General features: G+C 44.4%; 1 protein-coding gene across 1 annotated transcript in view; it reads right to left on the reverse strand.

Moving 5' to 3' along the window:
* Positions 1-14,774: 14,774 nt before the first annotated feature.
* Positions 14,775-23,137, reverse strand: part of LOC146194705 (sn-1-specific diacylglycerol lipase ABHD11-like) — a 58,809-nt gene continuing 50,446 nt past the window's right edge. The window contains exons 4-6 of the mRNA XM_084596621.1: positions 19,194-19,379; positions 17,288-17,489; positions 14,775-14,953 (exon numbers count right to left, since the gene is read on the reverse strand). Coding sequence (XP_084452747.1) covers positions 14,775-14,953; positions 17,288-17,489; positions 19,194-19,379 — 567 coding nt within the window. The remainder of the gene's footprint in view (positions 14,954-17,287; positions 17,490-19,193; positions 19,380-23,137) is intronic.

Genomic DNA, 23,137 nt, shown 5'->3' on the forward strand with positions numbered 1-23,137 from the left:
AAATTTACTGCGTGTTATCTATTTACTCGAGAAAGACTTTGTGGAGATTGTGGTGCAGGATGCAAGCGCGTGCGCTGAGCTTAAGCGATAGATGCATCGGAAGGCAGCCGACGCGCACTCGCATCGTGCTCCACATGATGACGGAAAATTGTCAATTAGCATTGGTTAAAAGAAATTTGCAGGCACGAGGTATTTGTATAGAGCTTACCAATATACTTTGTTGGGCGAGTTGGTACTTATTCATCACCTGCTTATTAAATGCGTTGGAGAAACCTTGTTACCACGGCGTGGGCAAGAGTTTTGAAAGAAGTGACAAGAATTGCAAAAGCCGGTTACCGGGAGTCGGTTATTAATAAGGCCAGTTGCCGGGTACTGAAGAGCCATAAACGAACGCACAGACTGAAATCCCTGCCTAGCATAGGTGAGAGGAAGAGGAAGGTTGCGGTGGTACCGTATGTGCACAAAATTTCACATGGCCTTAAAAATGTAGGCAAGAGGTATGGTGTTGACGTCGCATTAACCGCCGCGCTCAAGATGAAGAGGATTTGCCCGGCTATTCAAAGGGAAAGAGAAGCGAAAAAGCAATAATGTGGGGTGAAACATAGAAACCCATTTGTTGGATGCAAGACAGGTGTTGTGTACAGGCTTCCCCTCTCTTGTGGAGCCTGTTATATAGGCCAAACAGGAAGATGCATTAATAAGAGACTACAGGAACACCGGAACAACTTGGAAAGTGGAAAGGACAAAAAGTTTTTGGTATCACATTGCCATTCATGTGAAATAATGAAGAAGGAGAGGAAGAAGTGCACTCCTAAGTTTGACAAGATTAGGATTTTGTATCGCCACAAAGAGAAGATGACGAGAGAGATAGTCGAATTATATTTTATTTCAACGGACAATAAGTATGTCAGCAAGACTTCTCTTGCTCTTTCAAGCAAAGAGGTGTCTTTTTTGAGTGACGTTTTGTGCAGCAGGTGAACCCAGGAGTTGTTTCACGTTATTGTTTCGTTTTCTTCATGTTTGTTTTTTCTGGGCCTTGTAGTAGAGGGCTTAGGCATAGTTGTGAGTCAGCGCTTGTACTGTGGCTTTTCTTTATCTTGTCCTTTGTCTTCGTGTTCGCGCTGTTTATAATAATGAATTTGAATAGAGAACGTGCATTTTTCTTGCATGTTTGTGCAAAGTTGGTTTGGTTTGGTTTGTGCGGCTTGACGTCACAAAGCGACGTAGGATTCGGGAGATGCCGTAGGTATAATGGAGGGCTCAAAATAATATTGGCCACCCGCTGTTCACTAATGCGTGCACTGGCATTGCACAGTACAGAGACACTAGCGCGTTGTGCTTGCATCAAGGTGCGGAGCATCCGTCGCTGCTGTGCCTGTGGCATCGAGTGCGTTGCGCTATTAATACTCATAGCGTCGAGCCGGAGATGATTGGAGCCCGGCCGCGTTGCGATTTGAAGATGTGATAGTAACGAGTTGCAATGGAGATGGGGTTGCTTAATAATTGTTCGAATGGCTTGGAGGCAAATCACAAAAGGCACCCGTGCGCTGTACTATCTTGGTGCGCGGCTCTGGCACTGTTCAGCTTTTCATTCACTGAAGTGAAATAAGTTATAAAGACAATATAGCCGCGACACGGATGAAATTTAAGATACGCGCGTGCTGTCAACAGGTTGTTTTAGTGGCTTGTTTATTACTTATTATCCCGCCGTGGTGTATTAGCGGCTAAGATGGTACATGGGTTTGATCTTGGCCGCGGCGGCCGAGAGAGAAAAAAATAAAAAAATAGCAACAACTTATTTTGAGGTGTCGGCACGCGCTAAAGAACCGTATGTGGTCAAAATTATCAGGAGACTTTTTCTGCGGCGTCCCCAACAGTCTGAGGCGTCTTGTGTCCGCAAGCCCCAAGAACAGAGTCTTCACTCATTTTTGTTGTTGTTTGTGGATGAGCGCTGTAGTTTAGTCATGATCTCACCGTAGATTGAGTCGATCAGCATCGTTCACGGCGCATTGTGCAAGTAATTCTTGAAGCACGCATGGGCCACGTTTGGCGTTACAGAGGCATAAGGTAAGTGGTTGTTCTCGGGGATTAAAGAGCAGCAGTCACGGGGAGCTCTCGCTTGTTCAAACGCACGAAACCCGGCAGCGGGCTGCAATATTGTGGTGTTGAGCGGTGTGACGTAACGCCTTCGCATGACTCACATTTTCAACGTGTGTATTCATCTGCTAAAGCCCAGGACAACACTGGCAATTTTTTTATTTTAGATATTACCGTTCTGTAAAACGCATCGCGAATCTGTTGAGTGTTTGTTACCACTCGTGACTGCTGATCAACAATGAAAGGATTAACATCTGATGGCTGGCGAGCCGCCGTCGGTTTTAAGATCGTTTTCTCTCTTGCACGTCTAAGCCGGTAGGGAAGGGTATGTGGCGTACTCGGTGCAGACATTTTGTTTCGAAGACCCGCGTCTTGCTGACGCTCATAGGGTTCGAATTTCTCAAGTGGTGGTGCTTAACGCCCTCCTGAACACGTGCCGTCCTTCGGCGCTGCTCTTGTGGGCTATCATATAACTCGCCGCTGTGGGCAACAAAGGGGCCACGTTGCCCCAGCTTGTCTTTCGTCAACCATGTCCGCCTACTGTCCGCAGAGACAGGTGTTTGATATCAATATTTCCCGTCAACTTTTTCGGCGGGAGCAACACCTTTATCTGTGCACTAGAGGTGATCTTGGTAGAAGAATCACCGATGGCATGGTCGCCATGCAGTACGCGTTGAGGTCGCTAGCTAGCTACTTCGCCGGTTTTTCTGCATGGTGCAGGTGTAGTTATTTATTGCTTGTCCGCCCCCCCCCCCCCTTTTGCCCCTTTGCGCTCGAGCAATTCGACCGTAGTAGCGTCACCAGATGGTTGTACCTCGCGCATGCGGCTTAGGCATCAAAAAGAGCTTAAAAACGATCTTGTGACAGACAGCCGCTCATCCAGCGACCGAATATTGTTTTTCTTAGTGAATTGTATGATGCTTCCAGTGTCTGCCTACCCCGAGCGGTAGCATAAAGATGAACGTATGCGCCTTGCCTCATGCAGGGAAGATGATCGCTGAGAGCCTCACCCAGGTTTGCTCTGTGCTTTAGTAGGCGAATGTGCTCGTCGAAAAAGCCGCTTGCGAAGCAACACATGACTGCTGCCAGCATCAATCGATTTCACTGCGTGGAGGAAGGTGTCCGTTATCAAGATTTCGCCTTTCTTCGGCGGGAGGGGCACCTTCACTTCAGCCAAAACCAAGTGAAGTATGGTATGACAGGGCGATTACTTTGAATAATTTTATTTCTAGAATTGGAAGATGTCGTGAACATTTCTTTTTTTTTCATCATTAAGATTGGTAAAGTTGTAGCTACAATCCTTGTTTTCGGTCAGTAATCATTTTCCAGCTCGAGTCTATTTGCTGTGTGTACATATATTATTATATTTTCTTGTGAATTGAACACCTCAGTTTTCAGACGCAGTGCTCTTGCTAGAAAAAACTTGTTTGAAATTAAGAAAGGCAGGTTGCACCATGCTGAGAGCTTTTGCTCACCTTACAGCTTACACTGTATAATCCATGGTGGTATGTAGAATTCGTGAACTGGACTGTTTATATTGACACGCTGCATTTGCGCTGATCGCGAGCGTGTGCCTCCTCGAGGCGAAGAAACCGACGTTCATCTTCTCGAGGCGAAGAAACTGAAGTTCTTCTGTTGAAGCGGGCCTGCTAGTTTTCCTGCCACACTGTGACTTCTGTAACTCCTGTGTCCCGCAGTGACTTCTGATCAGAGACTTCACACCGTGACATCTGGTGGAGGTGCTGGGTAACGCAACCCATGCTCCGTACACCTCCAACCAGCCGAGACTCCAGCCCTCAAGGATCTCCTACCATCGAGATTACGCCTACCCATCAGAGTAGCCGACGGCTTCGAGGGCTTGATCCTGAATTCGCACCTCTACAATTTTCTCGTACTGCGAGGCCGCCACCATCTTCTCCAGCACCACCTTCGGAGACAACACAACCACCCGTAATGACGCAGGTAGACACCACTGCCCCCTCCTTCGTGTTGCAGCAGCCGCGGGAGATACCCATCTTCCAAGCCTTTCCCGGCGACGACCCGGAAGACTGGCTAGATAAATTTGAGCGAGTAGCCCAGTACAATCGCTGGGGCGACGACCAGAAACTGCAGCATGTATTTTGTTCGCTCGACGGTTCAGCTCGTACATGGTTTGAAAATCATGAGACTACTGTCACAACGTGGAGTTCCTTCAAGGACCAGTTCCTGCAAGCTTTCACCACCGTTTTTCGGAAAGAACGCGCCGAGCTGCTCCTACAGACGAGAGTTCAGCTCCCTAACGAGAGCGTCCTCGTTTACTTCGAGGACATGACGAGGCTATTCCGTCGCGCTGATCCAAACATGTCCGAAGAAAAAAAACTTCGCTATCTCATGAAGGGAGTTAAGGAACAGATCTTCGTTGGATTAGTGCGATGTCCCTCCAAGACCATCGGGGAATTTGTATCCGAGGCCACTACCATTGAGAGGGCTCTAGAGATGCGGTCTAAGCACTACGAGCGGCCGTCCATCCCTATTGCTGCCGCCATTGCGGACACTGGTAGCACTGACGTGCTCCGTGAGACCATACGGGCCATCGTACGCGAGGAGCTGCAAAAAATATTTTCGACGGCAGCACCCCCTCAAGTATCCAGCCTTTCTCAGATGATTCGGGAAGAGGTCAACCAGGCACTCAATCCACCCGAGCCGCTCCCGCCAATGCCACCACAGGCCATGACCTACGCCGCAGTCACTCGTCGTGCCTGTCCACCTCCCAGTCAGCATCCACCTCCCAGTCAGCACCAAGCAGCCCCTGCATACAGTCGTCAAGCACCTCCCGCTCGAATTTCTCAGGTGCGTCCACGCAAAAGCGACGTCTGGCGCACTCGCGATAATCGCCCGCTGTGCTTCCACTGTGGCGAAGCTGGTCACCTGTTCCGCTATTGCTGTTACCGACGAATGGGTCTGCCGGGATTTAGCGCCGACGCGCGAAAGCCGCAGCGTGGTGAACGACCCCTGCCATTGACGCGTACTTGGCTGAATCATCCGGAACGCCCTATGACTACTCGCGGTCGCCTTCACCGCGCCAATACTCCTCGCAGACACGTGGTAATGCCGGCCTGACGCGGGTCCGCTCCCCTAGCCCCCATCGGGAAAACTAGACGCGGCAACCTTTGGTGGGAAGGTTGCTCATCGACGAAATTCTCAAGCTCCTCCACCGCTGCAACCGGATGGCTACTCCGTTTCACGACGACTCGACGCGCCCCACAATGATCCGCTGCCTCGGCGCTCCAGTACTCCGACGACACGAAATCAGCTAGTACCACACCGCAACCGTGACCGGACCCCGCGACGTTTCGGTAACACCACAGCCGTAACCGCCGACCTGAACATTTCAGTGGACGGAACCGACGTGACAGCGCTTGTGGATACCGGCGCCGATTATTCTGTGATGAGTGGGCCTTTCGCCGCCACTCTGAAAAAAGTGACTACACCCTGGACAGGCCCACAAATTTGTACTGCCGGAGGCCACTTGTTAACGCCGACCGGTACCTGCACTTCTAGGGTAACAGTGCAAGAAGAAACGTACTTAGCAACCTTCGTCGTACTTGTCCAGCGTTCCCGCGACGTCATCCTTGGCATGGATTTCTTAGCAGAGAATGGAGCCGTTATCGACCTGCAGACTAAGTCAGTGACTTTATCGACTAAGAACGCAATACACAGTGCTTCAGAGTGACCGACAGCACTGCACATCCTTGATGATCACGTCACTATTCCGCCTTGTTCCAGTGTGATGACGTCTGTGGCTGCGAATACACTGCGAAACTTTGAAGGTGTCGTGGAAAGCAAACAGATCTTACTTTTCGAACGCAGTCTTGCTGTAGCCAGAGGAGTCGTTCGCCTCGAAGACGGCAAAGCAGATGTCCTACTCACAAATGTTGGCGGTGAGCACCAGCATTTAAGCACGGGGTCTGTAGTGGCCCATATTTGCGGTATCACGCATGTTCGAAAAGCCTCTGGACTTGCGACGCTGTCATTGACCGAAATGGAGAGGCCTACCACCAATTTACACTTCGACATCAACCCTGCGCTTTCTCAACTGCAGCATCGCCAAGTGAACCAGCTCCTCCAGCGCTATCGGGCGACCTTCTCCAACTCTTCACGTGTTGGCAGAACCGATCTCGCCAAGCATCGCATTATTACAGATGATACCGTGCCACCTCTCAGACAGTCACCTTACCGAGTGTCTCCGACTGAACGCGCCGCTATCACCCGCCAAGTGAAAGAGATGCTTCGCGACGATGTCATCCAGCCCTCGCGGAGTCCATGGGCTGCACCAGTCGTTCTTGTGAAGAAAAAGGATGGTACGCTGAGGTTTTGTGTGGATTACCGCCGGCTAAACAAAGTTACAAAGAAAGACGTCTATCCCGTGCCACGCATCGACGATGCTCTGGATCGTCTCTGCTCCGCGAAATATTTCTCTTCAATGGACTTGAAATCCGGATACTAGCAAATAGAGGTAGATGAGAGGGACCGCGAGAAAACGGCGTTTATTACTCCGGATGGGCTCTACGAGTTCAAGGCTATGCCCTTTGGTCTCTGCTCTGCGCCGGCTACTTTCCAACGGCTTATGGACACCGTGCTTGCAGATCTCAAGTGGCAGACATGTCTCGTTTACCTTGACGACGTTGTGGTCTTCGCTCCAACGTTCGAGGAGCACCTTCGGCGCCTTGACACTGTTTTGCAAGCCATAACATCCTCTGGCCTTACACTAAAGAACGAGAAGTGTCATTTTGCTTATACGGAGCTCAAGTTCTTGGGGCACGTCGTAAGCCACGCTGGTGTCCTGCCGGATCCAGAGAAAACCACAGCTATTGCCAACTTCCCTCCGCCCCAAGACCAGAAAGCTGTTCGACGATTTCTTGGCTTATGTGCCTACTACCGGCGCTACGTAAAAGATTTCGTTCGATTCGCTGAGCCCCTAACACGTCTGACAAAGACAGACACGCCTTTCACTTGGGACGCACCACAGGAACAAGCACTCAAAGAGCTTCAACGCCGCCTACAAACACCTCCCATATTGGCTCACTTCGACGAAAACGCCGACACGGAGCTTCACACCGATGCAAGCAACATAGGCCTGGGCGCCGTTCTAGTTCAAATCCAGGGCGGCCAAGAACGTGTAATCGCTTACGCCAGTCGCTGTCTATCTAAAGCCGAATCGAACTATTCTGCAACAGAGAAAGAATGTCTAGCCATTGTGTGGGCGACGTCGAAATTTCGGCCATACCTTAACGGGAAACCATTCAAGTTAGTGACTGACCACCATGCCCTATGTTGGCTTGCAACCCTAAAGGACCCTTCAACCCGTCTTGTAAGATGGAGTCTACGATTACAGGAATTCGACATAACTGTCACGTACAAATCTGGCCGTCAGCATTCGGACGCCGACTGTCTCTCACGTGCCCCTGTAGATCCCCCCGCAGATGAAATTCCTGATGAGGCCATACTGTTAAATGCCATCAGCACAGAGTGCCTCGCTGAAAGACAATCTGCAGATCCCGAACTTCGGCACATCATGGACTATCTAAACAGTGCATGTACAACCGCTCCGCGAGCTTTCAAGCGTGCTCTGTCATCGTTATGTGTGCGCAATGGTGTCCTCATGAAGAAAAACTTTTCCGCCAGCCAAACGCCGTACCTGATTGTTGTACCTATGTGTCTACGTGATGAAATCTTACAAGCTTGCCACGATGAGCCAACCTCTGGACATTTGGGAGTCACCCGCACGCTTGCAAGGCTCAAGGAAAAGTACTACTGGCCTCGACTTAACTCAGACGTTTCACACTATGTGAAAACGTGTCGCAACTGTCAGCGTCGTAAGGTGCCGCCGACTAAGCCCACCGGACTCTTGAAGCCAATAGACCCACCATCGAGGCCTTTCCAGCAGATTGGCATGGACATGCTGGGACCATTTCCCCTTTCACACTCCGGTAACCGGTGGGTCATTATTGCTACGGATTACCTTACGCGATACGCGGAAACCTCCGCTCTACCCAACGGTACTGCCTTAGAGGTTGCAAAGTTTTTCATCAATTGCGTTGTCCTGCGCCATGGCGCACCGGAGATTTTGATTACTGACAGAGGAGCCGCATTTACAGCCGAATTGCTGCAGCAGATTTTAATTCACAGTCATACTGAACACAGGAAGGCGACACCTTACCATCCTCAAACGAACGGCTTGACCGAACGCTTGAACAAAACACTCGCTGACATGCTCTCAATGTACGTCGACGTAGAGCACAAAACGTGGGATGAAGTGCTCCCGCACGTTACCTTTGCATACAATACAGCGGTCCAGGAAACAACGAACATGACACCTTTCCGTCTGGTCCATGGCCGTGAAGTGACCACAATGCTTGATGCCATGTTACCACATCTAGACGACGGCAACCAACAAGCAGATGTTCACACCTTTCTGCACCTCGCCGAAGAGGCCCGTTAGCTGGCCAGGCTGCGAATTCAGAATCAGCAACGCCGCGATGCCCAGCGTTACAACCTCCGACACCGTGACGCCCGGTACACAGCTGGAGACCGTGTCTGGGTTTGGTTTCCTGTACGTCGACGAGGCCTCAGTGAGAAACTGCTGTGTCGTTACTTTGGCCCGTACAAAGTGGTAAGCCAAGTTGGGGACCTAAACTATGAGGTTGTTCCTGATGGATTTAGAAAGTCCCGATGCTCCACGTTCCCGGACGTGGTCCACGTGGTCCGCCTGAAATCGTATTACGACCGATAGTGTTGACTCTTTCTGTGCGCGAGCAACTGCCCTTCGTGCAATGGTTGTTTTGTTTGTTTGTTTTTATCTCTACCCACACTTCCAGCATCGGGGCGATGCTTCTTGTACCCGGGGGGGGGGGGGCAATGACACGCTGCATTTGCGCTGATCGCGAGCGTGTGCCTTCTCGAGGCGAAGAAACCGACGTTCATCTTCTCGAGGCGAAGAAACTGAAGTTCTTCTGTTGAAGCGGGCCTGCTAGTTTTCCTGCCGCACTGTGACTTCTGTAACTCCTGTGTCCCGCGGTGACTTCTGATCAGAGACTTCACACCGTGACAATATTAATACAGAAACAATAGCCGTGTTTTTTACTATTTCACACCAAGAAACGTAAGTAGCATAATGTTTCACCAGAATTTTTTCATATTTGTAAATATACTTATGCAGAGTATGTTGCAACTCTTGTTTTACGTACCCGTAATAATGTTTTATGTGAAGTGATTTGGTTTTCGTGTGCAGGCTCCCACATGGGCGACGTTCATCGAGTTGTGCTGCCATGCCAATAGCTGGAGAAGAGCGTATTAAAGCACTGCAAGCATGGAAAAAGCAATGGCACTACTACTTGGAGTGTCCTTCGTGTTCAATAGTTGCTGTCCACCGGGCATCCTCTTACTATGGTGTTTTCGTAGAGGTAAATAAGTTTCAAATGATGAAAAAATCTCTTTATTAAGGGTTGTAGTTTCTGTACAGGTTACCTAAATAAGACATAAGCAGTATAAATATAAAACACCTTGGCTGCTAGGAACCAAATAGAATTTCATCTCTAGTTTTTAAGCAATTTAATCATTGTTGTGGCTTTTTGTATATATTGGGTTCCTTATAGCAACTTGCACAACTGAAATCTTTTATGTGGATGATTAGGAAAGGTGAGTCAACACTCTGCACTTGGATTAAAAATGGCATCATGAAACTGTTTGATGGCTGAAGGCACTTGAAGATCAATTGCTGATTCATTTTATAGCTGTGCCTGGCTATCGTGCGTAAACAAATAACTTAGGAGGTAATTATCATGGCAAGATAGAAGTCTTATATACTTTACACCAGTAAATATTATGCATATCAGTAATTTATTTTATATGGTGTGCTTAATACATTTCTGACTTGCATGAAAGTTCTGAAAATGTACTGTCGCACTAAATATACACTACAACGCACACGATGCGGTAGGAGCTAAATTCTTGGAACACATTGACTATAACCTTGCTCACAATTTATTCATTCAGTTGAAGAAACGGAGAACAGAGTTCATTTCTTATTTTAACAAGCTGCATGCTCCCTCTAAATGCTCATTGTGTTATTGCATGGATACAAGAATTGATTCACTTAGGATGCGTTGCAACTAATATTGAGCGCGACAGTACATTCAATTTATTTTGTTTAATAGGAAGCACCCAATTTGCTAATGAGATCTAATAGCCTCCTTAAATGAACTCTAGGTCAAATCGACGTAACTACCTGGAGATTTCGAATTTACATCCTATGTTTAGGGCTGATATTTAAGGCTTGCACAATACTAATTTGAAAAGGTTGTTTCAATGCTGTCGCTTATTGTCATATATAGAGGCTGCTTCGATTTATATAACTGCATCTTGATGTAAGTTTAGTCTTCTGCCAGAACTGCAACCTTCTACTGTTGTAGATTAACCTCTTTTTTATAGTAGGAAATGATTAAGCATAGCGGAGCACAATAACAGCGTAAACATGCCTCCATCAAGATATTCCAAACATGCTCCTCTCACCACTTGATCATGCTCAGCCTCACAGAAGGTTATGCAATATAAACAGTCAAGGCATTCCAGACAACTATGCCAAAATATATCAGTCACATTATATGAGATTGAAATGAATTTGGAGTATGTCGAGAATTATTTTCCTTGCTTCCTCCTTTCGAAGTATTCTAGCATTTTTAGTGTTTCAACAATGAATTATTTGTTAAACCTAGCTTGCCATTATTTTTCGGTTATCACATGGGCACATCTTCCATATATCGTTCAAAACTGACCCCAATTCTCATTATCATTTTTCACCTTTCCCACGTCTTTTCAGTAGCCTATATCTATGACGAAGCTCAGTGCGTTGCCCCATTTCCAAGAAAATTATGCAAGCAGCCCTTCGGTCGCACTTTTGTCAAGGGAACTTGTGTTATCTGTCAGATAAGCTTTTCTAGTGCATGCCTGATGGTCCCCTTTGATATGAAGGTATAAAACCTTTATTTACTGAAATAAACATGCGTTGGAAGTTGGCACTGTGTGTCTCGACCCTGTCCATGTCTTTTTGTGCTATGCTTCTTTTTTTAGGACTATGAACCAACAAGCCCAAGCATCTACCCTTCAGTGAACTCAAATTGGCAGATTCATTTTGAGTCTAAACTTCGTCTGAGCTCATATTTTCCTTAGGCATGCAGAACCACTACAGCCATTGCCATAGATTGCTGCTCATCGTCTATGTAAAAAGTGGGCTGAGAAAATAAAGCATCAGAATGCTCATGTCTTTTTGTGCTATGCTTCTTTTCTTTTATACCATGAACCAACAAGTCCAAGCATCTACCATTCAGTGAACTCGAAGTGGCAGGTTCATTTTGAGCCGAAACTTCGTCTGAGCTCATATTTTCCTTAGGCATGCAGGACCACTACAGCCATTGCCATCGATTGCTGCTCGTCGTCTATGTAAAAAGTGGGCTGAGAAAATCAAGCGTCAGAATGTCCATATGTCTTTTTGTGCTATGCTTCTTTTCTTTTATACCATGACCCAACAAGTCTAAGCATCTACCATTCAGTGAACTCAAAGTGGCAGGTTCATTTTGAGTCCAAACGTCGTCTGAGCTCATACTTTCCTTAGGCATGCAGAACCACTACAGCCATTGCCATCAATTTCTACTTGTCGTCTATGTTAAAAGGGGGGGGGGGGGAATCAAGCATCAGAATGAAAACAAAACTGCAGATCTCTTCCTCCACGATGGTGGCAATTGCAAGCTTGTGCAAATTGTTTTTTTTTCTACAAAATTTGATATTTTTAACCTTCTTGTAGCCATACTGAATTGGAAAAAATAGCTTGTAGGTCTTGTGAAGGTTGCGAATGTCTTGCGAGAGAAACAACTTATTTCTCGGATCTGTCCAGTTGAGTGAGATGGTTTTAATGCGCTCATATAAGACTGTGCCTAAATGACAGCATATGAAGTGCCCCAAAGTGAAAGTTTGACCTTGAGGAACTCTTATTAAAAGAATATGAAGATAACTAAGCATTTGTGTTCTTTAACTGAAAGAATTAGGCAAAAGAAGAAAACTGACCAATATAGTTGCCTTCACGTAGAAAACATAAAGGTAAATGCACGACTACAATCTGAATTGTTTATAGATGAAAGGGTAATGATGTGAAAGAATGATGTCATTACTTCCAGCAGTGTAAGGATTTTACCTAAACTACGGTACTATAAAGAATTTGACTGTCATCTCAACTTTTGTGGTTCATATCTGCTCAAATTGTTTATTTCTAATGCTTTCAGAGTTAACAGCTGGGAAAGTGGACTTGCAAATTGTAACGTCAGGCAAGCGTGACAAATCTCTATCTCTCGTAGAGCCAGGGAAGAGGCTCAAAATGAAATAATTGTTAAGTATTGCGTGCCATTATTTTGCAATGATCTGATGGGCACATATATTACTCTAAACTGAGCCAGATTCACGTAATCTTTTTGAACCTTTCTCATGTCTTTTGAGTACCCTATATCAATGGCGTAATGAAACTTTTAATACTACAGTGCTCAATAAAAATATTTTGATTTATTGACACCATGCATTAGTTTTGATTATGATAGCATGTTACCTCAATCATCTCGATCACTGGCCTTGCCATTTTTATACAAAATATTGAGTATACGCTTTAATTACTTCATTCATATCTTTACAGTCTTGCTTCCCCCCCCCCCAGCTTTGGTTTGCAAAATTGATAAATACGAGTTAGATTTCTGTTTTCACATTTGCTAGAAATAATGGTATGCAATGATGGCAACAGAATTTGCCCACATTTTGAATATATGCATTTTTTACATCTGAAGTTAGTTTCAGCCTATATTGGATGCTTTTCATATGGTCCCATATTGTTCTGTTTAAATACACATAATGTGATAATGTATCTAATATGAGTATACGGTATTTTCTGTTTTCTAGGTACACCATGTATGAATTTGAGAAGAATCTGCAAGCAGCATGCTGCAAGTTCAAAATGTATTTATTTTCACTACATTTAAGAGCATTTATAACAATAAAGGCCTTTATGAATGTACTAATTTTTGTAAACTTCATTAAAGATTTTCTGTAAGTAAGACTGCAGCTTGACTACAGCTCAGTGGAAGTCCTTGATTAAAAACAAAAATAACAGATCCAAATGACAAAAAGAAGCAGTTGAACTTTGCTCTTTAGGCTCGATTTCAGAGCAGCACAAAGTTTAACTTAAATTCAGCTTTGCTCAGCGTCCTACAACCGAGGCTGTAGGTGATTCTAAATAAATGTAATATCCGATTCACATAGCCTAAATGATATTGATGAATTTATACAGCATATACTAGGTGGCCTTAATATGCTTTATGTTGAATGATAAAAGATGTTTATCTGATGCTGTACGGTTCGAACATGTTTTAATGCCACTGAACCGTGAATTGAAAGCACATCAAATTCTTATAATGACGCTTTAAATGTTTTTCAAACTGACAAAACAACCGTAATTATGACGGCACATTGAGCAATGGCATATTGACGACTTCGTCGTATTCCTGGTTCGCGAATAATACGTCAAAATGATTAACAACACCATCCTGAAAAAGACACATACTGAATACCTAACTGTATTATACCTGATAATGAAATGAAACGTCATTTCATAATGACAATCAACTCTGATATTTACAAATTAAGTACATTATATCAAAATGATCAAATGAACCGTCATTTAGAAATTATGGTCAACTGTCATATTGATGGCCTAAATTTATTCCAGTAAACATCAAAATGACAAAAAGCACAATCAATTGAACTGACATGTAATGCTTGGAAATATAGCTGCCAAGAAGTTTCCCCATTTTGACCAATATTTTACAGTGTTTCCTTCCCCCTTCATGCGCGCCTCCCCTTTTAAATCAGTGTTGAATATCCCTATACTATCTATTGAAGAAAGTCAGCTTCTGGCCGAGCAATACATATTTCGATATGATACATCGGTCATCTTCCATATTATATATATATATATATATATATATATATATATATATATATATATATACATGCATACACATATGAAGAAAATTGAAGGGACAGAGTGATGAGTTCACTACGATACGCGAATAAAAGAAGCCAATAGCTGGATAGGGCAAGCAAAGCTTAGGAGACCGTTTTATATTTTTTCTATCCACCTGAATTAGTGTTTTACTCATTTTACCGAGAATAATTAAATACAAAGTAGAAAAAACCAAACGAACGCACGGTAACTGCGCTACGGTTCTACGACCTCCAAATATCGCGTTCGGTGCTCTTACCAACTAAGCTAAAGCGACGGGTGTCCAACTCAAGAAATTAAGATGTGCGATGAGTGTTTGATTTTAGAAATACCAAAAACCAAAATCTACAATTGTTGACTAACAGGCCGCTTTTGGCGTCATTAAATTTTTCGAAATGTCGGGTATATCTGACTTCTGTAGATAGCGTCGTGTCACCGCGTCAGACTACCACTGGGCTCAACTGTAATATATACGAGAGTGCTTTGAGCTCTGAATGAATGTGTCATGATAAGCGGCGTCAGGTGCCTATACATGGATCCAACTTTAATGTGCTCCGGATATGTCGCAGAGGTTATTTCCAGGTATATTCGCTTCACACATTCAAACACCGTGACCTCGGTTCTCAAAGCGAATCTCCTTTCCTTCGAAACATTCGCTTGGACAGGCCGACATGAAGTCTCTAACCAAGACCACGAATTCTTCTGGCTTGTCATTGTGAACCCAGTGACTGGTGCCTTTCACGCTGACGATGCGGGCGTTGGGGAATGACTGCCTGATGTCTTCTTGGCATTCGGCACTGTCAGAGCAAAATGGGAGTGACATTTCATTACTGACGAGATAAAATACGCAGCGCAACATGCTACTTTTCGCGTACAGGAACCATGTTCATATTTACGCCAACTCCAAATCGTACGCCATGTTGAACACATAAAATATACCGACCAAGATCCCATCAGGGCACAACACAAAAAGCGCAGTTAAGTAACAACAGTTGTTTATTTTACAGTATCGTCATGTAAGTGCTGATTATTTTAAAGGATATATTGTTGCTCTGCGTGCACAATTTTCTAATTGTGCTAATTGGCAAAAGAGATTAAGGCGTTCGAGTGCTGATCCCCAGGACTAGTGGTTTATCCTGGACAGCGCAGTGACGTTTCGATGGATGCGGAGCGCTGGGCGACAATGTGCTGCGCGATTGTGATGCACCTTAAAGAACTCGTGTTGGTGGAAATTATCGAAGGTTTCTAGTGCGGCCTCCACATCTCAAGTCGCTTTGGGATGTTTATTTATGTATTGAAGTTTGTAGAAAAATTCAGGTTTGCCTAGATACCGAGGGGAAAGATGACGTACAAGTCCTTATATGGGCCCTAATAAAAACAAACTATTAAAAATATGCAGCACTCTGTGGATGTCAGCAGCGCCAGGAAGTCAAACGTCCAGTCAACAATGCTGATTGCTGCTAGGTAGGGTTAGAGATAAATAAATACTACTCGACTGTGGCGACCGCCACAGATGCAATATTCAAGAGTAGAGCAGTTGAACATTTTTTATATTTTTAAAGCGTTTTTAGAGGACACACTCTTCACCTAGCTGGTCGATATCTGTCATGAGTTACTTAGGGTGCTTAGCGCCCGTTATTTATTGCTTCATGTGCGCCGTGCAGCGAGACATTCACGATGTACATGTTCAGAAATATATTGATACCATGCTGCGATATATTGATCTATATTTGACCTTGCGGCCATGATCAGGATACAGGTTGACACATTGAATTTTATATGCCAGCCTCTGTGATCAACATAAAACTGAATTAGGCGTACCTGCGCAAAGTGTTGCCTTTTAGCTGGTTTTCTGCATTGTCATACAGGCGTTTCAAGCAGTATTCACCGGTATGAGATTATAAGTTCAAGTTATAGTGTTATTTTTAAGCTAGCAGCGCTGCTTGATGTTTACTTAAAGAGAGCAGGGAACAAGCTGTCAGAAAATTCTGATCAATCGTTATATCATGTAAATTTCGTTATATGATATCGTGGATTTTTAAACTTTAATATTACATCTCTCGTCCTATGGATATTTCTATATTATGGGTCACAAGAACAGTTCCTTGCGCCCTTAACTCTTTGTGGCTTCCAATACCACCGGCAGAATTATTTGCTAATTCTCGATATTTTAGTTGCTCATTAAAAATGCTGGTTATATATATGAGCTTTAACCTAAATGGCTGAACTGAGTACGTAGTGTAGTAAACGATCGAATTCCTCCACTACAACAGCAACGTGAATATTACCATTCATGATTGGCAAAGAACTCGACTAACAGGTATTTAAGCATTCCATAGGTCGTTCCAGTTAAGTATTTAGGCATTAAAATCACCAATCAACTGAATTTATCTAGACGCCTAATAGGGTTGGTTACAAGGTTACTTGTATTTGCGGCTACCTTCATCACCGTATTAATCATCGTGTTCACGAAACCCTCATCTGATGTTATTTACACTGCGTACTGTTTGCTATAATACAACGCAGCTTAGTTTAACACAAATACAAGCGTCTAAAACAGCCACGCTTGGTACATTGACTAAAGCTAGTGTAACCTGCATTAAATATAACACACTCTTCATGCACCGTCAGAAATGAGAAGGATGAAACTTTAAAACGTATCATTACAGGAATTTTCTCTCCTTTTTTATTCGGACCATGTACGACTCGACGCAACGATCTCTGCCCGCCAGACAGCACGCATCAAGTTATATCCATATAAAGAGCTTTCCTGTTAAAATCACCATACTTGAGCACCATACTCGAACTCAGATCGCTGGCGAACCGCTATAGATTCACTTTTTACTGCATTATATTCAACTCAAACTTCTCCATTAATGAACCTCTCATGACGATCGCCAACAGGGAACTGAATACTAGCGTGAAGGGGAGTAGGTATTTTGTTGCCTCACAAATCTTTCATCAAACAGCTAGACTGTGGACTGTCTACTAAAATGTCCGCGAATGTTTTGCGGGTGCTAGTGTGCACTATAGTAACTAACCTGATCCCTTGACTGTTGTCGCTCTTAGGGAATCCTTTATATTGCTTTTGCTTGAAGTCGCATAATATGCCGCAATAAACATATTCGTACCTGATGCAAATGAAATCCGCGGCTCCGATGAACAGTGCATCGACATCGCAACTTTGGTTGTCGAGATAGTCAAGGGCAGTCAGAGCTTCTATGTTCTGTTTGATGGCCTTAGCGTTGAGTCGCCATTCTAACGTGACATGACCCTTGTGCAAGTTAGCCAGCAGGAACTCTCGAACATACCGGTTCTGTCAGAAAAAGATGTAAGAAAAAAGTTAGCAAACCTCAATTGCTCCGTTACTAATGTTGAAAACGGACCAAATATTCACATTTTTTATGAATTAAGGAATTACAGGAGAATTAGAGGAATCTATAGCAGCGAGACGGCAATGCATATGAAGAGAAATATTTTATTTGTGGTAGAGTAGCACCAATCATATCTGTCAATTATTCCTAATGGGAATGGTGAAACTCCACAAGATATACTTTACTTCACGAGTTTAAAAAATGATTTGCTCCTCGTATGGTACACCGAGGCGTTTCTTTATATTGTAGTTTATATGCCGATGCGGCGTATGTTTTGGTGAAGTGATATTACAAGGGACACCTCTTTTCGAATTCGACCTTTGCAGTTCGTATATTTATGATCATTATGTTTCTATGCCCAGTTAGCCACAATGCAACGTAAACAATGTAATAGTTATAAAGCAGTATATGATTTTGGTACCATGTAATTAGTTCAAACAATTTCACAGTATGAGAGATAGGAACAGAGGACATGGTTGTCGAAGCGTCAATCTTAGTCAACCGAAGAAGGGCAGATGTACAATGCACTAACCAATGTTTTACAAGAGAAGTATGGGATTTAGTTTGCTGTAGATTTTCGGGACCCTAACTTAGCTCACACCGCAATATGTCCTCGTGGCAAAGCGTTGGTCTGCGGATTATGGCTTCCTTTTTTCGGTTTCTAAGAGGTCGCTGATGACAAACTGAGTTTTCATGATATTTAAAACTGCACTTCCTCCTATTCACAAAGGGAGAATACCGCAATGTCGTAAGACGGTGCAGTCAAGGCAATTTACTTTCTGCACAGCCCTAACGTACACATGTCCACAAAGAGGTCACGCCTGCGCCCTGTTCCTCGAAACGGAGATTATGAAAATAAAATTTGCTTTATTTCTCCCTTTATGAAAAATAACTTTCAGGCTTGAAGAGGAAAAGAGACTAGTTAGTATAGTCTTGTCCCAAATTGTTTTCATTCTCCACTACTCTTTAAGATGACGTTTCTTCAAGCTGCGACGATTATGTTTTCTTTTATGTTTTCAGATACTGTTGCATCCCATCTAGAAATCACTGTCATGGTATATACCCAACCACTTCTGTCAACCGAATATTGCAAATTATTCGCTACTTAATAACTTGGCACACCCTTAATGGTACTAAACGATAAAATATCCAGGTCCTGGCCATCACATGCTTACTGTGCATGTTGGTTCATTGCAGTGACGAGCAATACATTGTAAACATGCAGCGGCATGCGAAAGTTCCTCAAGCTATGTTTACTTTTGGTAAATAATTTGCATTTCAATTTATATTCTTGATATGTCTTTTGTTCACGTTCACAAGGGATGTGCGCTGCCATTTTCGACAATGTGAATTTGTTTACGATAATAACATTAAAGGTCGTCAACCAAACTATGGAGACGAAATCAGACAAACAGGCAATTTTCTAACACATCTTCACCTCTGCAATAGCCTGCGTGAGCAGACAAAGAAGACAGTAAAATATCACTCGTTACAACTCGTTATTCAAGCTACCGAATTGTATTAGCCGAATGGTTTGTGTTACCACTATAACCGCCTTTTAGGGAGACCCCTCTCATACGCCCTTTATTATCGAGGAACTTCGAATACATGATTACAATATTTTGCAGTCTGAAGGCAGCACTCACTGCTATGCGGCTGCTGAGAAACTGATCGGCCATCTGGCGGGCCTGCTCCAGGCTCATATCACGTGAGAACAAACTCATGATGGTGTCCATGGCCTTTGCTTGCCAGGGAAGCCAATGCTCTCGGAGTATTGCTGGCAAAAAGGTTGGTGCGACATCCTCCAGTACCAAGCGCTCCACAGCGTCGGGCTGCGAGAAAACAGGTGGTGACAAGAGTTATTCGACAGACCCTAAAGCCAACTCTGGTCGCACGGGCAGCTCTCGGGAATTCGCGCTTTAGGACTTGACTTGGTCCGCAGGGAAACGCTCAGCAGTAACGAAGAATGAAAATACGCCACCCTCGAATACCAGAGAAGTCATTACGGGGAACCCTTATTAGGGCTGTGTCGGCACTGTTAGTGTACGCAAAACGGGTGGTGGGATCCGACGTGGCGTCACCCTTCATGATTCCCAGATTAAGGTGATGAAGTATATAAAGGCAGGGATTAATAAATGCAGAATCAGGGTGGTTAGTCATGATAGGTTCTGTCATTAATGACAAATTAACGATCTTGGAGGATTCTAGATGAACAAGAGTATTACGTGACAAAAAAAGTGGCAGTCAAGTTGCATGAAAATGTCACTTTACTATGAAAGCCCATAATTCTATTCAAAGCCAATTCATTAAATCTATTCGCCTTCAATTTACATTAAAAAAAAAATCGTCTTGCACTGGAATCGACCTCCTACCCCTCCGATAAGCTGCTGAGCGTACTTTGTTTCTTTATTGCCTAATTTACTGTCAGATTTTACACATATAGAACATCACACACACACGCACGCACGCGCACGCGCACGCGCACGCACACACACACACACACACACACACACACACACACACACACACACACACACACACACACACACACACACACACACACACACACGCACACGCACACGCACACGCACACGCACACGCACACGCACACGCACACGCACACGCACACACACACACACACACACACACACACACACACACACACACACACACACACACACACACACACACACACACACACACACACACACACACACACACTGAGAGTGAGTATTACGCGACAAATACAGAACATGGATTAAAACCACGCGATTTGGGCTGCGTGATCCATTACAACTCAGTCAATTGCAGCAACATTTCCGTTCTCAGATGCCACTCAGGCACTTCGTCTTGCGTCTTGAGAACTTCAATAACACTCGCAACGGCTTCGAGAAAATACTGCCTTATTTTCCTCGCATCAACGTCTGCATGCCTGAAAGCCATTCTGGATCGCCAGACACTGTGCGGGCCCAATAACATGATCATGTCCAGCGGCAGCCCACCATCATCTTCAATAGGTAAAAATCGAATTCCGAATGCATCCACGGGTAGGTCCTTTTTAATTGTTCGTTGTAGAATGTCTCAGAAGAAAAAGGTTTCCCAATAGTCTAAGAAAACGTGTTCGATAGTTTCCGGTTTGCGGCATATGAAACAGTGACTTCCCCAGGGTACAAAAAAAACACCTTTAATTTCTAAATAAGCCTTAAGTTCTAGTGTATTGCTATGGAGCTTGAAAAGGAAAGTTTTCGTTCCCCCTGGTACAGCCATATTTTTTACTGACTCCCATGAACCACCTGCAGAATACAACAATCTGTACAATGGGATCGGGAGAAAGACATCGCACAAGTCCTTGTAAAGTTTCTTTCGCGTCACAGTTGATAAATATTCATGGCGATAAATCGTCATGGTGGAAAGGTTAGTACGCTCAGCTGAGAAATATTCAAACGTGTATTGCAAGCCCGTTTTTCGTTTGAATATTTATCAGCTGAGCATACTAACCAATTCCGCCACATAGGCAAGTAAGCAATACCCTAATTCTCTGTGTAGCGCTTCTGTCGTCACCATGGCAACGAAGGGGTTGCGAGAATGACGGCTTCTCTCCCGTCTGCAGGAGCAATGAGAGCGTCATATTACAAAAACTCACTGCAACTAACACACGTCAAGGAACGCCAAGCTACAGGAACACGGTGTACCACCCAATCCCTCACTTGCAGGAAAATTGAAACAAACGCGCCCCAGGGAGTGGAAGTTCCAATTTTGCGACACGGGCTTTGAACTCGGTTTTCAAAAGCTATAAAGGGGCGCGCGAGGTAGCGTGCGCAGCAGCAACGCTCAGACTTTTGCATTTCTTCAGGGATCACGGAAGTTTTTTTTTTTGTTTGGCTTGTTTTGAACGAAAAACACTGACTTAACTACTCAGTTATACCCGCGTGCCATTTCGTCCTATTCTGTTTATTTATGATTAACACAAAATTACCATTGCTTTCGTTCGTAATCTCCATATATTTACACATTTATGATGGGAACTTGGACAATGAGATTGAGGAAGAATTATTTTTGCGACTACTTCCTCGTTTTCGGTCAATTATTGATTCAAATAGGTGCCCGTGTCTCTGTAATCGAACAGCTGCCGCACGATTGTAGCTCACTATTTTTTTTTTCCTTTTGCAAAAAGGCAAGTTGTGCCAACAGTCATTGTAAATACATTCACCGTTATTTCAAAAACTCATTCACTGCCACGAATTAGCTGATATTGACTTCATATTGTTACATATGTCCTGGACATTGAAGAAGACGATGATGAACGAAGGGACAGAAGGAAGACGAAGCAGTAGCAACGGTCATTGGTGCTGTGCACATCTAATACTATTTATTTACCTTTAGCATGATTTCTAATGTCTCCATTACCCCAGTCATGAGCCTCTCCTTTCTGCCCCGAATTACCAACACCTCAGTTGGCCTTGGCGTGGTCGGGTGTGTAGTTCAAGAGAATTTGAAATGTGTATGGCTCTCTTGCGCTGTAGATTACCGAACCTAATTCTGTATTTATTTCGTCCGGGGCTATACGTAACTAACCTCTGTGAGTCTTTCAAAGAAATTGAATCCATAGATCATTTTTCTTCTTCTGCCGGCGGTTCGCATCTCTCCGTAAACAGTTGCTTAGCGACTCCCCTTTCCAGATTAGGTCTTCCACTATCCATTCCAGTTCTTCTCTCCTTTAGGGCAAGCGTCAACAGATATGCATTAAAACTAGTGTGCGATTCTATTCATGATTACATAATTTCTACAGGTAGAATCCTGTGGTAGGTAAGACTTATTACTTTTTCTTAACTTTTTTTTTAAATTCTAGTTAAACATCCATATATATCTCAATACACCAGTACTAGACCGTATATATTTACGACCTAAAATGTACCCTGGCGAATCCTCCGCCTAGGTATAGGCCATTTTGTCTGAGGTAGTCATCATCACTATCGTAAATGGTGCTAAGAGAAAGATAGTGCTCGACGGAACATTCAAGCGGCATCAGCTGTTGTGTTTCTTGCCAGGCATCATTTCGGTGGAGGTGACTGAAGGTCTCTAGGCGCACAAAATAGCCCTTTTACGCTGCTAAAAGCTAGGCTTGCGCAGTGCCCGCCACCTACCTAGGCTCACAACGACGTCAACAACGGCTACTATGACATCCAAGGCAGCCCCTACCATCGTAGCAACATCGGCTCAGCCAGTCGTACTCACGAAAATCCGCCATACTCCCATCTTTAAACGTGAAGACAAGCCACACGTTGTCGATTGGTCGCATGAGTACGAGCGCTGCGCCAGGAATAACCATTAGGACACGACCGTTGTGCTGGTGAAGATAATTTTCTATTTGGCGGGACGTGACTGGGAAATCGATAAACAAAAGCTTCAGTACTTGCTCGAGAAGCCGATTGAGCTGGCTCTCGCAGCAAAAACAAAACATTCTACTCGTACCCGATCACCAACGGGGTCCTACCTTACCTATATTCACGACATCCTTTTGTCGTACGCAGGTTGAACATCACCATGCCTGAAAGCGACAAGGTAGGGCATAACCTCAAGGGTATCACGG

The sequence above is a fragment of the Amblyomma maculatum genome, chromosome 3 (assembly GCF_055883805.1).
Source record: "Amblyomma maculatum isolate TAMU_Amacu chromosome 3, ASM5588380v1, whole genome shotgun sequence".
In the NCBI taxonomy this organism is placed as follows: Eukaryota; Metazoa; Arthropoda; class Arachnida; order Ixodida; family Ixodidae; genus Amblyomma; species Amblyomma maculatum.